The sequence below is a fragment of the Haplochromis burtoni genome, unplaced genomic scaffold (assembly GCF_018398535.1).
Source record: "Haplochromis burtoni strain Fernald_Lab_line unplaced genomic scaffold, NCSU_Asbu1 Contig_2, whole genome shotgun sequence".
NCBI classification, from domain to species: domain Eukaryota; kingdom Metazoa; phylum Chordata; class Actinopteri; order Cichliformes; family Cichlidae; genus Haplochromis; species Haplochromis burtoni.
In genome coordinates, this window is record NW_024582363.1 from 7,055,150 (window position 1) to 7,073,653 (window position 18,504).

Consider the following 18,504-nt stretch of genomic DNA (forward strand, 5'->3'; position numbering starts at 1 on the left):
TCAGTAAATGGACAAAACCAATATGGAGGAATAGAAGTTTAAATGTTTACATAGCTCAAAACTGGGCAATGCTGAGGCTAAAAAGTACTTACTTGAAAAAGGCGATTAGGAGGTTGACCATCAATATGTACTGCACAAAGAGGTAGACTGCTTGTAGGAAAGGCGTCAGCCACACTCCTGCTGTGCACAGCGACTTCACCGATGGATCACTGTTGTTGGCACAAACTGTGAAGGAAAGAAGTCCATTAGGAGGGAGCAGGACAAACATCCACCAACCTTCTAATATTACAATGCACACACATGCAGGTTTAATTCATTGTCTTCTACAACTAACATTCAGAGATAAAGGAGGACAGCAAAGCTTCAACAGTGTGATGGAGATAAAAATGACTGGAAAAAAAATGCTCAAATGACTGCAGTCGTGTAACATTCTTCATAGTTTTGTATCAGACGTATTCATTTTATTTTTATTTCTACTGGCTACAGCTGTTTGAAACATCGTGAATTGATTCTTTAGCTGCCACAAGGTCATGATAACCTATGTGATCAATTTAGCAGCTTGTAAAATGTCAGCATACCAGCTCAGATTACGGAGGTTGGCCAAGTGTTTTGTTCCACCAAAGCTTCAAATGCACCCAACACAAATGATGACCACTTAAGCACTGCCTTTTAATCTAGACCATTAAGAGCCACATCAGGACAGTTGATGCTGTGGTGGAGCAAAATGTTCTGCCCTCCTAAAGTGACCTGTTCTGGTTGCCGCTGTTTGGGAACCATGTTGTGCCAAAGAGGTTGTGGGAGCAAACGATGATTAGGATATCGTGGGTTTGATTTCCAGTGCTTGTTTTGACTGATGATTAGCTGACATGCTGTGGTGAGAAGCTTTGAACAAAACTGCCCTTACCCTCCTAATCTCCCCTACCAAGCTCATCGTCCTTACCATCGATTTCATAGGCATATACTTCCCCATACATCATCCAGTACGGCTGAAAAACCACGTCTTTGGCCAGCGTCCAGCTTGGCTCCTCATTCGGATACAGAATAGCTTTCCTAGGTACTCCATAGCTCAGCAGGACTATAGCCATTATTACCACAATATAGAACATGTTGGCCACCTGCAAGTGCATCACATCAAGTCAATGGAAAACATGATGGATAAATAATAACCATATTAATTATCCATATATGAAAATATTAGACTGCTAAAAAAATTTTAGGGACTTTTTAGTATATATAGGTTACATCCGGGATTTAAAGTAAACTCGAATTTAAGTTTTTATATGAAACAAAAACAAGCTGATGCTTTTCCAGTTTTTAGTTTGGTTTAAAAAATTATTGATTTTAGCTAATAGTAGAAAATCTTTCCAAAGCTTGTACTGAAATCACCAGGATTATTAGTCTAATACATTTTTAAGCTGTTGAAATGCACATAATTAAACATATGTTGATTACATTCTGATTCAATTTTGCTTAATTTAAGAAGAAATCTAATAAATTAGGAAATATGTATTTGCTTTCTGGCTGAGTTGGAACACTAATACCACCAATACAACACTAATACCACTACTTTTAAATACCGTATATATAGTAGACTTTAGTCAAATATACATAATATTTATTTATTCAAATGCCAACTACATATAAAGCTCCAGCTAGCATAGTAAGCTTAACTAAAAACAAAACAAAACTGAAAACAAGCAAAATAATGTGTCTGGTTTTGTCCAAAGGTTTTTAAAAAAAAATCCATATATCAACACCTGGAATTGCACCAATTAGACTTCAAATTAAGTGTGATGCCACACAATCCCCTTTAAAAAAAATTCACTTTGCAATTAACAATGAAATTATTATTATTATAATAATTATTTATTTTTAAAGGGTGTCAGAATTTAAAGGAGCTGGTTGATGGACATGTTTAAGCTTTGGACAAAGCCAGGCTAATCAGTTTAGCTCAAGTAAGTGCTAAGCTAGCTCATAATCGTTTAGTCCCAGTAAGGAAGCGAATTTAGTGTTTCATCACAGAATGCCAAATAAAATGAACCAGCCTCAGAGTTTATCTCATCATTTCATCCAATATTATATTTAACTATACCATTGCATGTGATGTTATATTTTAATAGCACAATAAATGGTGAAACTAAATGCGGCAGTTTAGGATGACATAGTGCGGTACAATACCTGCAGATGGTGCTGTTTAAATATGAATTGAAAGTGATTAAAAAAGCGAAAATAAACATGGCATATTCATCAATACACAAAAGCCAGGAATCTCTGAGAGTTTGTTTAAATTATGAACAAACTTTAGAAACAAACTAAGAAAAAAAGAAGAAGTCAGATTTGCAGCTGGTGCTCCTTGCAGAGATGGGATAAGGAGAATTTGCAGCCAACAACCACACAGAAAGCATGGAGGTTCGAGGACAAGCCTTCTGACAAGCTATCAGGTCATTATCAGAGGCTGCTGAGAGAAGCAGCAAATTGGCTTTAGAAGACGCCGTCGTCCACCTGGGCTGCAGTATGTCTAACATGAGAGGTAAAAGTGGGAGTGGGGGTGGGGATGGGACACCTAGCATGCCAGGTACTATTGTTGAGGTTTCTGGGGTTTTCATGGGCCTCTAAAGGAGGATGCCCCTTGTTAACCAGCACAGCAAAGGTTTTGCAGGACTAAAACACTCAACCTGGGGCTTTAAGTAACTCAGTCTGCAGTTCTTCATTTCTGTTATGCAGAAACTATGTCTGACAGGCCCAGGAGCCTGGAGGCAATGTTTTCCCTTTTACATGAGATTCACTCTGCATGCCTCAAGTTGAATTTTCCTAGAACCACATACCAGACATTGTTGTACTTGTGGTACGAAAGTAAATTAAACAATCTCATCCTCAGTGTCACAAGTTGCTGTAAAATTTGTGTTCAAATGAATACTAAACTTAGAAAAGACTCACCATTTTGGCAATCATCATAACGTAGGGCCCAGCTTGTTGATTAACAGTCAGGAAATCCAGGAGTCGCACATACCAGAAGATGATGTTAAGACAATAAACCGTCCTCCCAGGGCCAAAGGCATCACCTCCGCCCAACCTCAGGCCACAACCAATAAAGAAGGTCACAATGGCCAGGAAGTCGGACACGTTGAAATATTCGCTGAACCACACCTTTATTTTCTGACTTATTTTGCCAGCCTCAGCCATAAACATCTAGAGAGTAAAAGCAGTAATAGAGAAGAGAAGTGAAATCAGAAAGACATTAAACAACAGTCAGTCCTCCAGAAAGAAGCTGTAATAATAAGCTAACCTCTGTGTATTCCTATGAAATGCAAACTCATTTTGGACAACGAACTTTTGGAGACTCATGCATCTGAAAAAGGAACACTTCTGATCCACGCACCTCTCTGATTTTCTCAATGGCAGCCGTAAAGATGTAGACGATGACCATCCACTCTTGAGGAGAAGGCCATGGAGGCATTTTCACCAGCACCACATATGTGTACAACATCAAGTAGCCCAAGTAGAAGAGCTGAATATGGGAGACAAATAAAGTAAGGTTCATTTTAAAAAAAGAAAAAGAAAAATTCCTCCCTCCCATCCCTCCTACATGTGAAACAATGCACAGCAGATTCTCTATAGTATATAAATCAGAGGGGACGGAAATGGAAAACGGCCCTGGCTTACAAAGAGCCCCTAATTCAGATAACTTCCTCAGTTAATTATTTTGAGATGAGGTCAGTTAAAGTCCTTCTAAAGGGTTGAACCTCATCACTTTGAGTTGGGAACAAATAGTCATGTCCCTGAAGTCTCTGGCCTCAGAGCTCAGCTGGTGGTTAGCCGTCTGAATAAATATTGTGAGAGAAATTCATCCCTCTCAGTCTCAAGTGAAACTCACAACTCTCAGTTCCCAGAAGGTATTAATGGGGCACTTTGGTGGATTACTTGATAAATGGAACAGAAAATGCTCAAACAATTGTTATTTTTATTAAAACCTGTTGAGTCAGTGCATTTAATATAAAACTGATTACTCACAGTGATAAATTGAAAAGTAAATACCTAACCATAAAGGCTTTAGGGCCTCTTACCAGCAGCACATTTACTGTAATATATTAACAACCCAATATTAGTCACAACTCCTGGGTTTAGTAGTTCATTTGCCCTCTTTGGACATGTGCAGAAGAGGGATCCCTGACATAATTGGCAGAGGATATTAAAAATAGAGCTGCCAAAGAGACGGTTCATCGATGTGGTAAAAGAGGCCATGCAGATGGCTGTTGTGTTAGAGGAGGATACAAGAAACAGGATGAGTGTGCCACCAAGAAACCAAACAAGGGGGTGTTTTTAATGTTTGGCAACAAAAGGTTTAAAAATGATGTTGATGAAGCAGGTCTTTAGGCAATAGAATGGTGGAAAAGGTACAGTTTATTTTGCAAACATTTTAATAAAATAAAATGTCAATGACACAAAGTTAAAAAAATAAAATAAAATAGAATGCAGCCTCAGTGGAAGCTGCCAACCCCCCCCGACTCTACTACTCAGTCCCCACACTTATGTCTTTCCCAGCCTCACATGGACCCTACCACTTAAGCGAGGAAACCACCAATATATAAATATAAATAATCATGACAATGATAATCCTCCGTTCTGGTAACACTTTAAATATGAGTACCTATATGACATATACTGTGCAGCCATATGTTCAAAGAAAGTCAATAACTACAGAAAACCCACTCTGTTGCTCTCCTCTACTGCTCCTATCATGCAAACTTGTCTTTACTACCCACCGACAACCAGGTGACCCACAGAAGGCAACAGGAAAACCAATCAAAACACTAAACTGCGTCCACCGAAAAAACTCCACCATCAAAAAGTAAACAAACTTGTGATCAAACACTGGGAAGGGTGAAAAGAGGAAAGGAGTGACTTAAATCCCAGTAAGATGGAGCGAGATGATCTTATAGTCACACAGGAGAAGATGATACAGAAGACTTTAAAGTACAACTGTCATACTAGTCTAAGGAGCTTGGAAAAAAGCAAAAAAAAGTCATTCACCCACTATTAATCATGAGCCTCATCACACAGTAGTAATATTCTTATAATAGCGAGTCAGTGACCCTCTTAAGGGACAATCTGCACTAAGGTTTAAATATCTGGGACTCTCCACCATTTGGTTTTAGAACTAAAGAAGCCTCTTGGATGAGATTTGCAATGTCTTCCAGAAACTTTAAGAAGTCCAGTCACTTTCTTTCCAAGCTCCTTAAACTACCATGACCTAAATGACTGAGAACCTACACAGACAAACTGTCGTACCATAACATCAAATTAGTCTTTAAACGTGTAATTTGTATCACATTACTATATTATTACTATTTGCTGAACATGTTTTCTTGTGCTGATGAATAAGTGTCAGATGCCTGATGTTTTTGTCGAGTCCAACTTTTTCTTTAGAGGCACCATGAGGCTGGCATGTGGTTTTAAGTAAATTTCTTCAACTTCTGCACAGCCAGATATTGTACAATTTTACACAGACACTCTGATAAAATAATAAACTCTGATATATATAATCAGACTCAGAAGACAGACAGACAGATAGATACATAGACAGATATAGATATATCTCAGATCAAATTTAAATTTGTCCAGCAGTTTGTTTTGTGGTTAAATAGTAACAAAACTTGAGACATTTCCAACCTCAGTTTCACTTTGTGTTCTATACCTAGCAACAACCATGAACAAACTAACACAGTAAACGAAGACAGTGAACATTATACCTGCTTAACATCAGCAGTGTCTGTGTCAGCAAGCTTAACTGTCAGCATTTCTGAAGAGACTTTGCCTCCACGCAAATATCATTCCATATCAAAATCAACTAAATCTGAGAACAGTTCCCACCTGACCCTAAACGAATCAGCCAGTTTTGATGTTTTAAGTAACATTATTTTTCTGCTATTTTTAAGTCACATAACTTTTTAAGCACAGGAGGGGTTCAGAAAGGAAGCAATGCCTAACTCTAGTGTTTCCCATCGTTACGCTGACTCTCAATTTAAGTTTGTATAAAATTGCTACTTAAGTAGTACAATTTTTTAAGTAGGTCAAACACACTGTAAACTGTGGGAAAGTCTTAAAATGTCCTCCCACACACACACACACACACACACACACACACACGTCCAGTTTCTTAGTGTAACGTTAATTAAGTCAGTTGTGAAAACTGTTGAACCTTGACATGTGAGGTGTGATCTGCTGGAAAAAATCAGCCATTATCCCACGGGTGATAGGCAAGTCAGCGGTGCAGTGATGCAGTAATGTGCTTAAACTCGGATGAAATCCGCTAAAGCAGATGTAGATAAGCGTAGGCAGAGGCTATATTCTGTAGGCTAGTGGGTTTTAGTGATGTATCAGTAACCAACAAAGATCAGTCCCAACCTAAGTTTCTGAGAACTAGTGTTGGGCAACAGTGAGAAAAATGCAAGAGAAAAGAAGAGCGTGAACCTGACAGTGCATGAGCGTATTTAAGAAAATATATTATAACATAATTTTCCTCAAGGAAAATTAGTAGAAGGACTCGTGCTGTCTGAAAGGTGCACCCCTTGCCTTCTGATTTGAACACACTTTCCTGCCCACTCTCTACTGTATTTTATTTAAAATAAAAAGTAACGATGTGGAGATGAAGGTGGTGCTTTGCCACTTGGGGACTGCCTAAACACAGGTAAAACAAAACCCACAACTGAATGATGAATACCAGATACGAGACAAGAAGAAGAAGAAAAAATATATATAAAGACCTCTTACCAATAATCTAGAACCATTAATTGTAAGTTTTATTGGATATTTTAGTGTGATTATGTTCCATAAGCTTTCATGTGGGTGAGATACTGTGAGATCAATCAGGGCTGCCCCTTGTACCTTCTACTGTCTCAATGGTGTTTGATTACCTCAAGTCGTTAAGTCTCGAGCAACACCTTTATTGCTTTACTGAATTTTTCCTAGACACGTATTGCTGGAGTTTTAACTTCTTCAGACTTTATCCCCTTCTCCATGCACCAAGGAGTAGATAAAGTTGTGGCAGAAACCTTTTGTATGTTATCTGATTCCCTGACACAAGGGTGCATGTTGGCTTTAGTTGAAGGATATTTGGCGACTAAATTTCTTAAGTGAAGCAATGCTGGCAAAAAGATAATTTAAGTGTCTGAGAAGATCTTAGTCAACTTGCTTTTCCATATATATCTATGCGCTTTCACTGTAATCTTCATACCGTATTGGACCAGAACTTGACAATAGGAGCATGATAGAAGGCATAGATTTTCCTGGTTAAAGGCAGCTTCCTGGAACGAACATGTGTCTCCATGTCACTTTTTGTCTCCACATGGTCATGGGATCTTGTCTCCTTAAACACATCCTGCAAAAAACATTAAACAGGCCCAAATTACACAGTGAGGAAAAAAGATTTAATTATCTAAATATTACAGTTTTCCCACTTTTCATTGTTATACATAGATACAGCCTTTAATACTGCTCAACTAGAACAAATTGACAGCTTTTCATTCATAAAGTCTGTCAAAACATTGGTGAATTCTAGAGTGCACACAAGACAAAGACAGTGTGTAAATCTAACCATTTGAATGTCTTCAGCTATGTTCTGGAAGTTGTGTTCGCTGTCCTCCATGGTCATCTGGTGGTCATCCTGACTCTGAGGAATGTGAGCCATCTCAGCCTTGGATTTGTACTCCAGCAGGAGGATGGCAGGAGGCACCAAGATACTCAGAATCACCTGCAGATACATGCAAACTCATGGGGGTGGGTACTGCTATATTTGTTGAGACAGTCCTTTGAATTACAAACACTGATGAAACCCATAATATTGCCATTTAAGAGAAAAACTAACCTGATGTGTGCACTGCCAATTTTGCTGCCAATTTTGCTGTTTTCACAAATGTAAATACTTTTCTGCTTTTCTATAGTGTGATTAATCACTACAGTGTAACTCAGCTTCATTAGCTGCTTAAGGTCTAACCTTGATTTCAGAGTATGACCTCCTTAAATAAATGCTTTATTCCCTAATGACTCACTTAACAGGATAGATTTTTGTTGACCATTTTTAAATAAAAAGGTACTGATAGCAATTTTTGTATATTAGATCTGCAAGCAAAGCTCTAAATATCACATGAAAATTATACCAGCTTTATCTTCTACCAAAATTAAAATCTAAATGGAACATGAACCTTGTACCAGGAGTTCTTGCGCATATTCAGTCGTCCCATCCACATGTCTGACAGCAGCATCTGGGTGCAGGTATGAGCCACAAATGGTCGTAGGTGAGACGAGACAGCCAACTTCAAACAGGTGGAGTTGCTCCAGTTCTTTAGCTCATAAGTCAGAAGCTTCATGGCCATAGTCTCATCCTGCCTGAATGACTGCTCCAGCAGGTCTACTGCCAACCTCCCAAACTCACTGTGATACAACCCGCACGATTATTTCACTCCTGATATATAAAAAGAATATTTCACTCATATCTGAAACTTATCAAAAGTCATAGAAAATCTTACTTTGAGTACTCCTTTAGCTCCTCTGAGGTGTCATCCACTACATCGCTCTTCTTGGCCTCATAGCTCATAGACCGGCATAGTTTGCAGGCCACCAGTGCCTTTGCCATGTTTTCTTCTCCATGCTGCCAGAGGAAGAGTGACATTTTCTGCCTTTTCATCAGCACAGCCCAGACCAGGAGCTCATTAAAAGGGTAGGGGAAACGCCGCGTCTCTGGGTCGTCAATGTCCACAATCTCTTCTTTGCTTCTCTTTTGTTTCTGCTCGGTGGAAGACTCGAGCTGAGAAGTGAAATGAACAATGGGGGGTTAAGAAGGAGACAGACCTTACTTTCAACAATGGTTCCAGATATGCAGAGGCTTTAATTCACCACAGCCTTTTAGGCATGTTTACCTTGGGTTTGTACGGTTGCGCAGTCTTGATAAAGTGGTTGTGCCTTGTCTTCTCCTTCTTGTCAGCCTGCATGCTAAAAGACTCATGACTTTTTCTTAAACCAGGACCTGCTGTATGGCGCCCAGACCTCTGTGCAAAAACATGAACCCATATTCACGTTTAGTAGACTACTTGTTCATAACAAATATAATTATACATATTAAAGCCCAAAATATGTCAACCAGCAATGTCACCAACATGTTTTGTTGACAATTTTTGCTTGTTAGCTTGGCAAGATAAAAAACAAAAATATTGGCCTAAATCCATCCATCCATTTTCTGCTGCATATGTGAGAATGGGCTGCAAGGATAGCAGTCTAATTAAATAAACCAAGATCTCCCCTCTCATCCGCCACCTCCTCCACTTCATCTGGGGCGTCAGAGAGGTGCTCCCAAGCAAGCTGAGAAACAGTCTATCCAGTGCGTCCTGGGCCTGACCTGTAGGAAACAACCTACAAAACACCTCACGTCCAGGATGCTTCCTTGTCAGATGCCCAAATCACCTCAACAGGGTCTTTTTGATGTGGAAGAGTAGTGTCTCTACTCTGAGCCCCTCCTGAATGGCCGGGCCCTCACCCTAGCTCTAAGGGAAAGCCGAACACCTTTGAGAAGAAGCTCATTTCTGCCACTTGTATCTGCTGCAAACTAATTTTCTGGTCACTTCCCAAGGCTTCTGACCATAGTTGAGGATTTCACCGAGCTCCTCCCACACCACAGCTTTTGCTTCAGTTACTCCTAGAGACAGAGTTCACTTCGCCAGTCAGTACCTGTTAGCCGCATCTACGGCATTACAAGCAAACCCAAGCTAAACAATTCTATAACCTGAACGTTCTGTTCACCTCTGGTATCCAATATCTTGTTTTGGGGTTATCAAGACACCTTGTGGCCATAGCTCCATATAGCAGCTTCAGCAATGGAGGTGCGAAACATGGTCCACGATTCTCGATCTCCCCAGCCATCTTTGGATTGCTAAGGTAGGAACTGAAGTTTTTGCAAATCAGGGCCTCCATAAGACACTCCCAATGCACCCTCACTAGACATTTGGGTATGCCAGGTCTGTCCAGCACTGATGGCTAAAAGTTAAAATAAAATACAAAGTGGAAGAATTTTATGACACATTAAAAATATCAGCCGTTTCTCACCCTACTATTTCCATGAAGATTGTTGTAAATGATTCGAAAGCGTTTCCTGGTGTAGTTGCACCTGTAAGTCCCGCCCATCAGGTACTCAATAACCAGGCCAACGTCAATCAAAGTGATTTTATAGTTTGGAGGCAGATGGCTCTGTAAAAAGGTACAATAAACATAGATTAAGAGGATTACACTAAATATCAGGAAAAAAAGATTGTGTAAATTGATAGTAAATGAAGTAATTACCTGTTTGACATCTCTAACAAGGTGAAGAAGAGTTGGGTTGTTGGGAGGTTGCTTCTACAATATAAAAAAAAAAAATACAAACACCACACATTTAAAATGACATCTTTTATACCCATCACCTCTCTCATTAAGTGGCTATAACATGACATAGGATGGTACCGTGTTGTAGAGCTCCTCGAGCCGACTGATTGTCAGGAAACGGTGCATGCTCACTCCATTCTCTATGAGCAGCTTAACAAAGTCCACCCTGTCCATTACAAGTGCATCCAACATTGCTTGTTCCAAAGAGCTCACCTTCACACACAAAAATACACATGTTGGTATGAAGCATTCTCTTATAGAAAATATCTATAAAACAAAATTAAGAAGACCAAAAAAAAAACAAAACAAAAAAAACCAAACAAAAAAAAAACCCCAAATACAAATAAAAATAATATTATCCACTCTCTTATTTACACAAGAGCCAGAAGTCCTCCAGTTTTAAAATAAAAAAAGGCACTGAGGCCTGCTTATGAAGACAACTGTAATAAGGTTCACGTTACAGTTAAGACAAGTAATTCGTGGCAGCCTGCCCAAACAGTCTCCTGGGTCTTCAGACTACAAACTGTGGTCAACAACAATTCTGGGGTTATTTTGGGTGAGTGCAAAGGTTTGTAGCTAATGCTGAGCTAAGCAAACATTCCTGGGAGTTGTGGCTCACACACACACAAACAAACATGCAGACATACCAGGAGCTGCTGTCCGTACACAAACACATGATTCTTGGCAATGTCTACACGGTCCCAGGCCAAAGTCAGGACCAGCTGATCGAAGGCAGATGCGTTTGTGCCTGAAACACACAGGTAAAGCTATGTATAAACACACAGAAACACATTACTTCACAGGCAACTAAAGCCTTATTAACTGTGTATTTCCTGTTAGCCAACACACAGGATTAGAGGGCATTAGCAGAGCATGTCCAGCACAGTAATACAGTCAATTACACACTAATACAGCTACAGAGCAGATTAGACTACAAAGTAGATCCCGCTCAGTCCACTGGTCTCTTCTACACTAATCTACCTGATTGTACTTTAGGAGCCATCTGAATCGAATGGTCATGACCACAGTACACAGAATTTATGCTGTCTGGATGTAAAAAAGGAAAGTAAGTTCTTCAATCTGAGGTCATTTTCCCTGATCTTTTTGTTTGCGTCTCATTTTACCTGCAAATGGAAAGTGAAAAAGGAAGCAAATGTGCAAAAATAACTCTTACTTTTTCAGGCTTCCATCAAGTAATTAGTCTAATCTGCACAGGTTTCTGGATGGAACCATTTACACTCTTATGCTACGTTTGATTGAAATTAGTGTTTAGGTTAAAAAAACCCCAAACAAACAAAGGAAGAATGGTGCCCATTAAATATATGTATAAGAGACAATCTATATCTCATTAGAAAACTCAAGGATCTCTGAAGAAACCCCAATATTTTTTAAAAGCAAAAAAGTGGTTGCACCCCAGGATCTTTTTAAGGGTGAGCTAGTATTGTACTATGAAAACAGCACCTGAGACTGACAAATATTTGCCTAAGTGGATATTTAAGCCACAGCCCTCAACTTTTATCTTCTGAACATACTTAACCCCATTCACGTGTTTTGTTAAGAGAAAAAGACTGCTTGCGTTTTAATTTAACAACATTTTAACTATATTATTCTCCTATACAATTTTACAATAAAAAGATTCAAAGAATAATGGCAGGACATAATAAAAAGTTTTTTTACATAGGATACAGAGAAGGGTGGGATACAGCTGTGAGAGACAGAGCTCAGTGATTGTTGGAATAAGGAGGCCATGTGAATGTGAGCAACATGATCTCCTCAGAGCTGAAAGAAAAGGGCACACTGGGGGGAACTAGGTTCTCAAAGCATATCTATATCAGAAAAACAACATTACCAAGTCTTGAAATCTTAACCTTCAAATGCCAATGGCTATAGTGTATGAACAAACTGAATCAACTTTACATGACTTTCTTTTTTGGCTCCTTTATTAAAGAAAATGAGAGGATAAAAGGTTCAGAGAAAATGAATCCACTAACCTTGGAGTAAGGCCCTTAGAATGGCTACATCAATATCTTGATGTTCCTCAGAACTGATGTGAAACACAGTGATCTTTAAAAAAAAAACAAACAACACAAAAAACACTTATAATAAGGCTCCCACAGACATTATCCACATGGTTGAAGCTGAAATCATAACAACCCCCCCCCCCCCCAAAAAATCCACTATTTAGAAAAATCAGCAGTTGTCACCAATATGCAAGAAGGCAGATTTTACATCCACAATTTTGTTGTTACAATGACAATAAAAAGCTATTCTTTTCTAATCTATTCTATAACATTACATCCACAGTCGTCTCTGCATTAGTGTGCTGTTTGGCTCAGGAGGTTAAGAGGATTTCAATCAGGTAGAGGTAACAGAGAAGTGTATCAGAAGAGATGTGAAATATAATACAATTTGCACCAGCATTTGTGCTCATTATCTCTCTCAATCCATCTCTACAAAGAAACACAAAATCCTTATTTTTAGGCTCAAATAACCTTCTCTTCTCTTATGTCTTTATTGTCCAGTACCAATCAAAATCTATAAGTGTAATTACAAATAAAGGTCTCGATGTCCTACTTTTATTTTATTTTATTTCTTAATTATGAAAGTAAAAACTTTTACTGATTTAGATCAATTTTAAGTAAAACTGTGCAATTGCCAAAAATTAGATTCAATTCTATTTTTTTCATAGCTGTTGGAAGACATATGATTCTGATATGGATTAATTGTTATGCCTTTTGTCTTTCTTTTCCTGGAGAGTGCTTCTGCTCTTCTCTTTAACCTCAGTTGTAATTCATCTCAGTCCAACAGTTTTGAAACCAATTCTGCTATTTAGGAAGACTCGTGTTTAAAAAAAATGTAAGATCTATCAAAAGTTGAGTTTTATCGCAGTTTTAAGGATATCAAAATGTAAACAAACAGAACGAAAGAAGAACAAAATACAAGGTTATACGCCACAAATTACTGGTAAGGTTATGCTTTTGCTTGCATCTCCCAAACCCTTCCTCGGTGGTGTGTCTTTCTGTCAAGGTAAAGTTTCAGCTTTGTTTGTGTGGGGAGGCCCATGGTATCATACTTTGAAAACCCCCTGTTTAGGTTGAAATCTAAACCACCTTCTTTCACAATTTCTGGTGCTTTTAGTTTTTATACATTTCTGTTTAGTCCCTCTGAACTTCCCAAATCACTGTCACTGTGGGAGAAAATGAGTGAATATAAATAAGAATTAAGAGCAACTAAATGTGATTAAGAAAGTGAAAGTTTACCAGTTCTTTGCTCTTCATGCACTCCATCAGAGTCTGAAAGAGATGGATTGCTTCACCTTGGCTGAAGTTGAAGGTTTTCTTGATGGTTGCAATAATGTCTGTTTCCACTCCATCAGGGAGGCCGCTGTGGAAAAGTTAAACTGCTAAAATACACAGCTATAAAATGCTTTATGGGTTTGATTCCATCATATTACCCATATAACACTTGTTTAGCAATATTAATATGATTGTGTTTTAGGGTTGCATGAAGTTCTAGACTAGTACTGGTGAAAGAAGGAACAATTTATCCAAAGAGCTACACAAATGTCTTGTCTTAATGTTGTGATACACTACTCCTTTAGTCCTAGGAAAACAAATAGATCCTTAATAATGAATAAACTAAAGATGAACCTTTTCAGCCATATTTTTATGCTTTGAATGCACTCCAGTGGCACTGCATGATAAAAAATACTTTTTCAGTCCTATACTTCGCCTTGGAGCAACCCCTTATTTCATCCTAGTGTTTCTCAAACTGTGGGGCAGATCCCACTGGTGGATCACAGAGAGGCAAGTGTAAAATATGAAGTAAACTATGACTTTTTAATTTTAAGGGAAAATGAGAAACACTCGTTTTAAATCGTCTCAGGAGCTCGTCTCTGCTTTTACGATTGATATGGTTCTGTTTGGTTTATCAAATGGTGACCAGGTTGAACTGAAGCCCAAATGGGAGATTTAAAGTATATTTGGGCCCTGTTCATAAGGGGAGAGAGGAGCAAAGAGATTTATAGACAGAGTGGTGCTGCGTCTGCAATAATGTAAATGCTGTACTGGTGTGCCATGGTGACAAGAAAGCTGTGCATGAAAGTGAAGCTGTTAATTTACTGGCCCTTCTACATTCCCATCTTAAGAAATAACATTTCCTGTTCCAATAACATAAATAATAAGCTTAAACACCATGTTTAAATACTGCAGTTCTACAATCACTTCATGTATTTTAATACTATTTTGCAAATGTCTTTTTTTCTTTATTTTATTACATATTCTACCTCATATACTCAATTTAATTTCACTTCAAATCATCAAACAAGTCCTATTCTTATTGTAAAACCCAATGCTACTGACATATACATATCTCTTGTGTTTCATAAAAATTCCTGAATGTTTGTGTGAACGGAGCTATTTACAAGTCGGAAATAGATGTCAGAAATAAATAAAAGCCACAAAAAGTATTGTTATCAAAACAAAGTTAAAAGAAAGACAAAAAGGAAGGAAAAATTGTGTCAATTAAAGCAGCAAATTATTTAGCAATAACAGTATCATGATTCAGAAATAGTCTCACTTAGACAACTTTGAAGATTTTAAATGCACACTGGAAGTTAGAGCTGGGCGATAGAACGATAACGATATGTATCGCGATATAACTTTTTCTCGATAGAAAAATTAAACTATTGCGATAGACCTCGCCGCTCTTGTCCTCTTAAAAAAAAAAAAAAGAAAAAAAAAAAAGAACAGCCAATCCAAATTACGTAGCGCAGAGCCGAACCAATCACAGCCGCAGCGTCACGTCACGTGACTTGTTACGTACAGCACAAGTGCCAAGCCGCACATGTGTATTTGTTTGGGAAGCAGCCAGCCACCGTACCGCCCGGGTAATGGAGGAAATGAGTGTGCCGACTAGAAAAATCAACCGAGCGTGACCGAAGGTTACCGAAGAGAAAACAGATGATGGTTCCAATGCCGGAGAGATTGTCGAACGGAAGAGCCATAGAAGTTCCGTAGTGTGAAGGTATTTCGGCTATTTCAAGTCTGACAAAAAACAGAGTAGCGTGCACTGTAAATTGTGCCGAAAGCAAGTCTGGAAATACAATAAACTGGTGCATGTGCTACGTCCACACGTACCCGGGTATTTTTGAAAACGCAGATTTTTCTATGCGTTTGCACCTTTCGTCCACACGTAAACGGCGTTTTTGGTCACTGAAAACGAAGATTTTTGAAAACTCCGTTTTTGCATTTACGTGTGGACTAGAAAAACGGAGAAAACGCAGCGTCAAAGGTGTGCGCATTTTTTGACGTCACACTGTGCGCCACGTTATTGTTTCGGTGAAATTAATTTCTACAATACTGTTACTGTTAATTCTACTCTCTGCAGTGTTTAAATGCTTACATATACACACAGTTACTGTCCCTCCACACATACGACTCGGTTCTGCTTCTATGCCCCAGCTTTGTTTACTTTTTCCCACCGAGGCTTCTAGACTTCTGATTGGCCAACATTTCTGCACGGTTAGGAATCTAGCGCCACCTGCTGCTTTGGCATGTTCATAGCAGCGTTTTCCTTCATTTCTGCCTTTATGTGTGGACGGGATTATTTTTTAAAACGAAAACGGAAAATCTCCGTTTTCAAAAATACCCGTGTACGTGTGGACGTAGCCTCAGTCTCTGACTGGAAGCGCTAATTCGTCATTCGGCTTTTGTCAGACTAAAGTAACTGTTAAAACTGTTTGAAAAGCTAAGCTATACAACAAGGAGAGATTGAGAATTTCCTTTTAGTTCTCAGTTTATTTGATATTGACAAAAGTTAGTCAGTTTTGTCTGTTCTTCTGTAAAACAAACTAAGATTTATTTTTAGAATTAATATTTTGTTTCTAAGTGGAATTGACAATTTAGTCTGTTTCGTTTGTTCTATTTTGAAACTTAAACGCTTTAGCGGCTGCCTTTTGTGTAGTTTGCAATATTTGCCTTTATTTATCTGAAAAAGTCTCATGTTCCTTAAGTACATCTACCCTGTTGAACTTATTATGGGAAATAAATATTTAAATAAAAACAAGCTGCTGATTATTTCACATTTTACTTGTGAGCAACGGCACATTTAAATCTTACAAATATAGTTATTTGGCTTATATCGTGATAGATATCGTTATCGCCTGAAATGAAAAAAACATATTGTGATATGAAAAAAATCTTATATCGCCCAGCTCTACTGGAAGTTTTAATAAAATGACTGAAATCCTTCAACTTTCTTTGGTTGCATATAGGGTTCCTCAGCATTTGCGGTTTACTGTTAAGTTTTGCTTTTCATATCTAAAATTTAAGTTGAAAGTTTAATTTTTATCCAGTAAATTCTACTGTTGGCAAATTTTGGTTGTTTTCATGGCATCAGTGAATGTTCATCCTACCCGCCCTCCTCGGTTTGCTTGTGGACGTAGGCCAATATGTCAGCAGCTCTGCCGGTCCCCTCACACACCACCACTGGGACAGGAGGACTCTCCTGAAGGTACTCCAGCACAGTCAGGATCACATTGGGACCACCCTCAAAGATCAAGGCTACGACAGGAACCCCTTGACCAATTCCTTGGGGGAAAAAAACAAAAATAAATAATGAATATGCATCAGATAATTATGTTACTTAAAATAACTCCCCTTTATTTCAATTTGATTTGAGTGAAACAACTTCAAAAGACTGACAGTTTTACAGGTACTGACATGATATTTGCAAAGAAAATTTAAGAATTTTCTTTTGTTTTTACAGTTTAGAGTCCATTCATTATCTTCCGTGGGGGCTGGAACCTAACAAAGCCTATCCCAACTACCGTAGGGTGAATTTTACCTAAACTAAAAACATTTCCAGGTTCCATTTGATCTCATATTTTGTCAAAATGAACACAAACAATATTCTTGTGTGCTGAGCAAAGCACAAAACAACAAGGAAGATGTGGAAAAAATTTTGAATTTAAAAATTTGCCCTCAAAGAGCAAGTTTCGGATTACTTTAATTGCTTAAAGGACATTTGGAAATTAATAAAAAACTATCTAAGCAAGATTAGAGTGGAAAGTGAGGATCCTGTGATATATGACATGAAAGAAGCCAGCAGGCTTGATCAGGCAGAAACAGGGAAAGAAGCATTGAATTTTGATATCATATCGTGATTGAAGAATAATTATGTTGTTTATTTGATCATTTATTCTTGGCCGACACTGATCTCAAACAAAAAAAGAAAAAACCCAAAACTCTTCTCCCTCTGGGAATGCCTACGCAAATTGGGAAGGTGGAGAAAGACAACTTAAGAAGTCACCAACACTGCGGTCAGACTGATTGCAATCTGTCACTAAACACAAAAAAATTTTAGGCCCACGTCCTTCACCCTAACAATGAACTCAAAGAGCATAATTGTAACAACTGTAATATTTTATGATTTATAATTATCAGGGGTAAAGGTCTTTACACATTTACTATTGCAGAACGACACAAAAAATTTAAAACGCTTCACGAATTTGCGTGTCATCCTTGCGCAGGGGCCATGCTAATCTTCTCTGTATCGTATCCAATTTAGCGTACGCGCTTGCCGAAGCAAGCACGCTTACCATCAGGCGGGGCTTGCTATATATCAGCCTGCTGGAACACGCCGCACCTTATCGCGGTGCCCCCTGCATAGCTGCAGGCTCTCGTAACCAAGGCATTTAAATATGCATTTATACATTTGGAATTGATACATTTACTCTTGCTGAACTCGACACAAGAAAGATCAACACCAACTGCTGACAAATTCTTGTCAAATTACTCAAAAAGAACAAATACAGAATAAAAGGGGGAGGAGCCCAAACCGCTCTCAGGCCACATAGTTAACTCGTACCTCGAGGCCAAGTGGCCAATCACAGCCTAGCAAACGACAACTCTGTCAATGTAGAAGGGAAAACAAAACAAAAGACCCAGCATTTGACTGCTGAATGAGCTCCAGGTTGACCCATACCGCGTCAACGCGTTCATGTAATAGCTGGAAGCCAGAAAAGCACGGCAAGAAGTGCTCAGAGAGAAAAATTTGGAACGCTTCACGAATTTGCGTGTCATCCTTGCGCAG

General features: G+C 38.6%; 1 protein-coding gene and 2 non-coding genes across 4 annotated transcripts in view; all 3 read right to left on the reverse strand.

The window, feature by feature from the left end:
- Positions 1-18,504, reverse strand: part of LOC102303373 (transient receptor potential cation channel, subfamily M, member 7) — a 43,051-nt gene that overhangs the window by 21,959 nt on the left and 2,588 nt on the right. For both annotated transcript variants that reach the window (XM_042218789.1, XM_042218786.1), the window contains exons 1-16: positions 16,826-18,504; positions 13,671-13,794; positions 12,402-12,474; positions 11,058-11,158; positions 10,489-10,623; positions 10,330-10,383; positions 10,096-10,236; positions 8,916-9,044; positions 8,526-8,803; positions 8,202-8,430; positions 7,595-7,750; positions 7,235-7,378; positions 3,380-3,508; positions 2,938-3,189; positions 941-1,115; positions 93-225 (exon numbers count right to left, since the gene is read on the reverse strand). The exon at positions 16,826-18,504 is cut by the window's right edge and continues 2,588 nt beyond it. In XM_042218789.1, coding sequence (XP_042074723.1) covers positions 93-225; positions 941-1,115; positions 2,938-3,189; positions 3,380-3,508; positions 7,235-7,378; positions 7,595-7,750; positions 8,202-8,430; positions 8,526-8,803; positions 8,916-9,044; positions 10,096-10,236; positions 10,330-10,383; positions 10,489-10,623; positions 11,058-11,158; positions 12,402-12,474; positions 13,671-13,697 — 2,156 coding nt within the window. In that variant the 5' untranslated portion in view covers positions 13,698-13,794; positions 16,826-18,504. The remainder of the gene's footprint in view (positions 1-92; positions 226-940; positions 1,116-2,937; positions 3,190-3,379; positions 3,509-7,234; positions 7,379-7,594; positions 7,751-8,201; positions 8,431-8,525; positions 8,804-8,915; positions 9,045-10,095; positions 10,237-10,329; positions 10,384-10,488; positions 10,624-11,057; positions 11,159-12,401; positions 12,475-13,670; positions 13,795-16,825) is intronic.
- Positions 17,897-18,002, reverse strand: LOC121814163. The gene has a single exon (XR_006054152.1). It is a non-coding gene; the product is annotated as a U6 spliceosomal RNA (small nuclear RNA).
- The window catches only part of LOC121814162, a 106-nt gene continuing 61 nt past the window's right edge, over positions 18,460-18,504 (reverse strand). Inside the window, exon 1 of the small nuclear RNA XR_006054151.1 lies at positions 18,460-18,504. This exon is cut by the window's right edge and continues 61 nt beyond it. This is a non-coding gene — a small nuclear RNA (U6 spliceosomal RNA).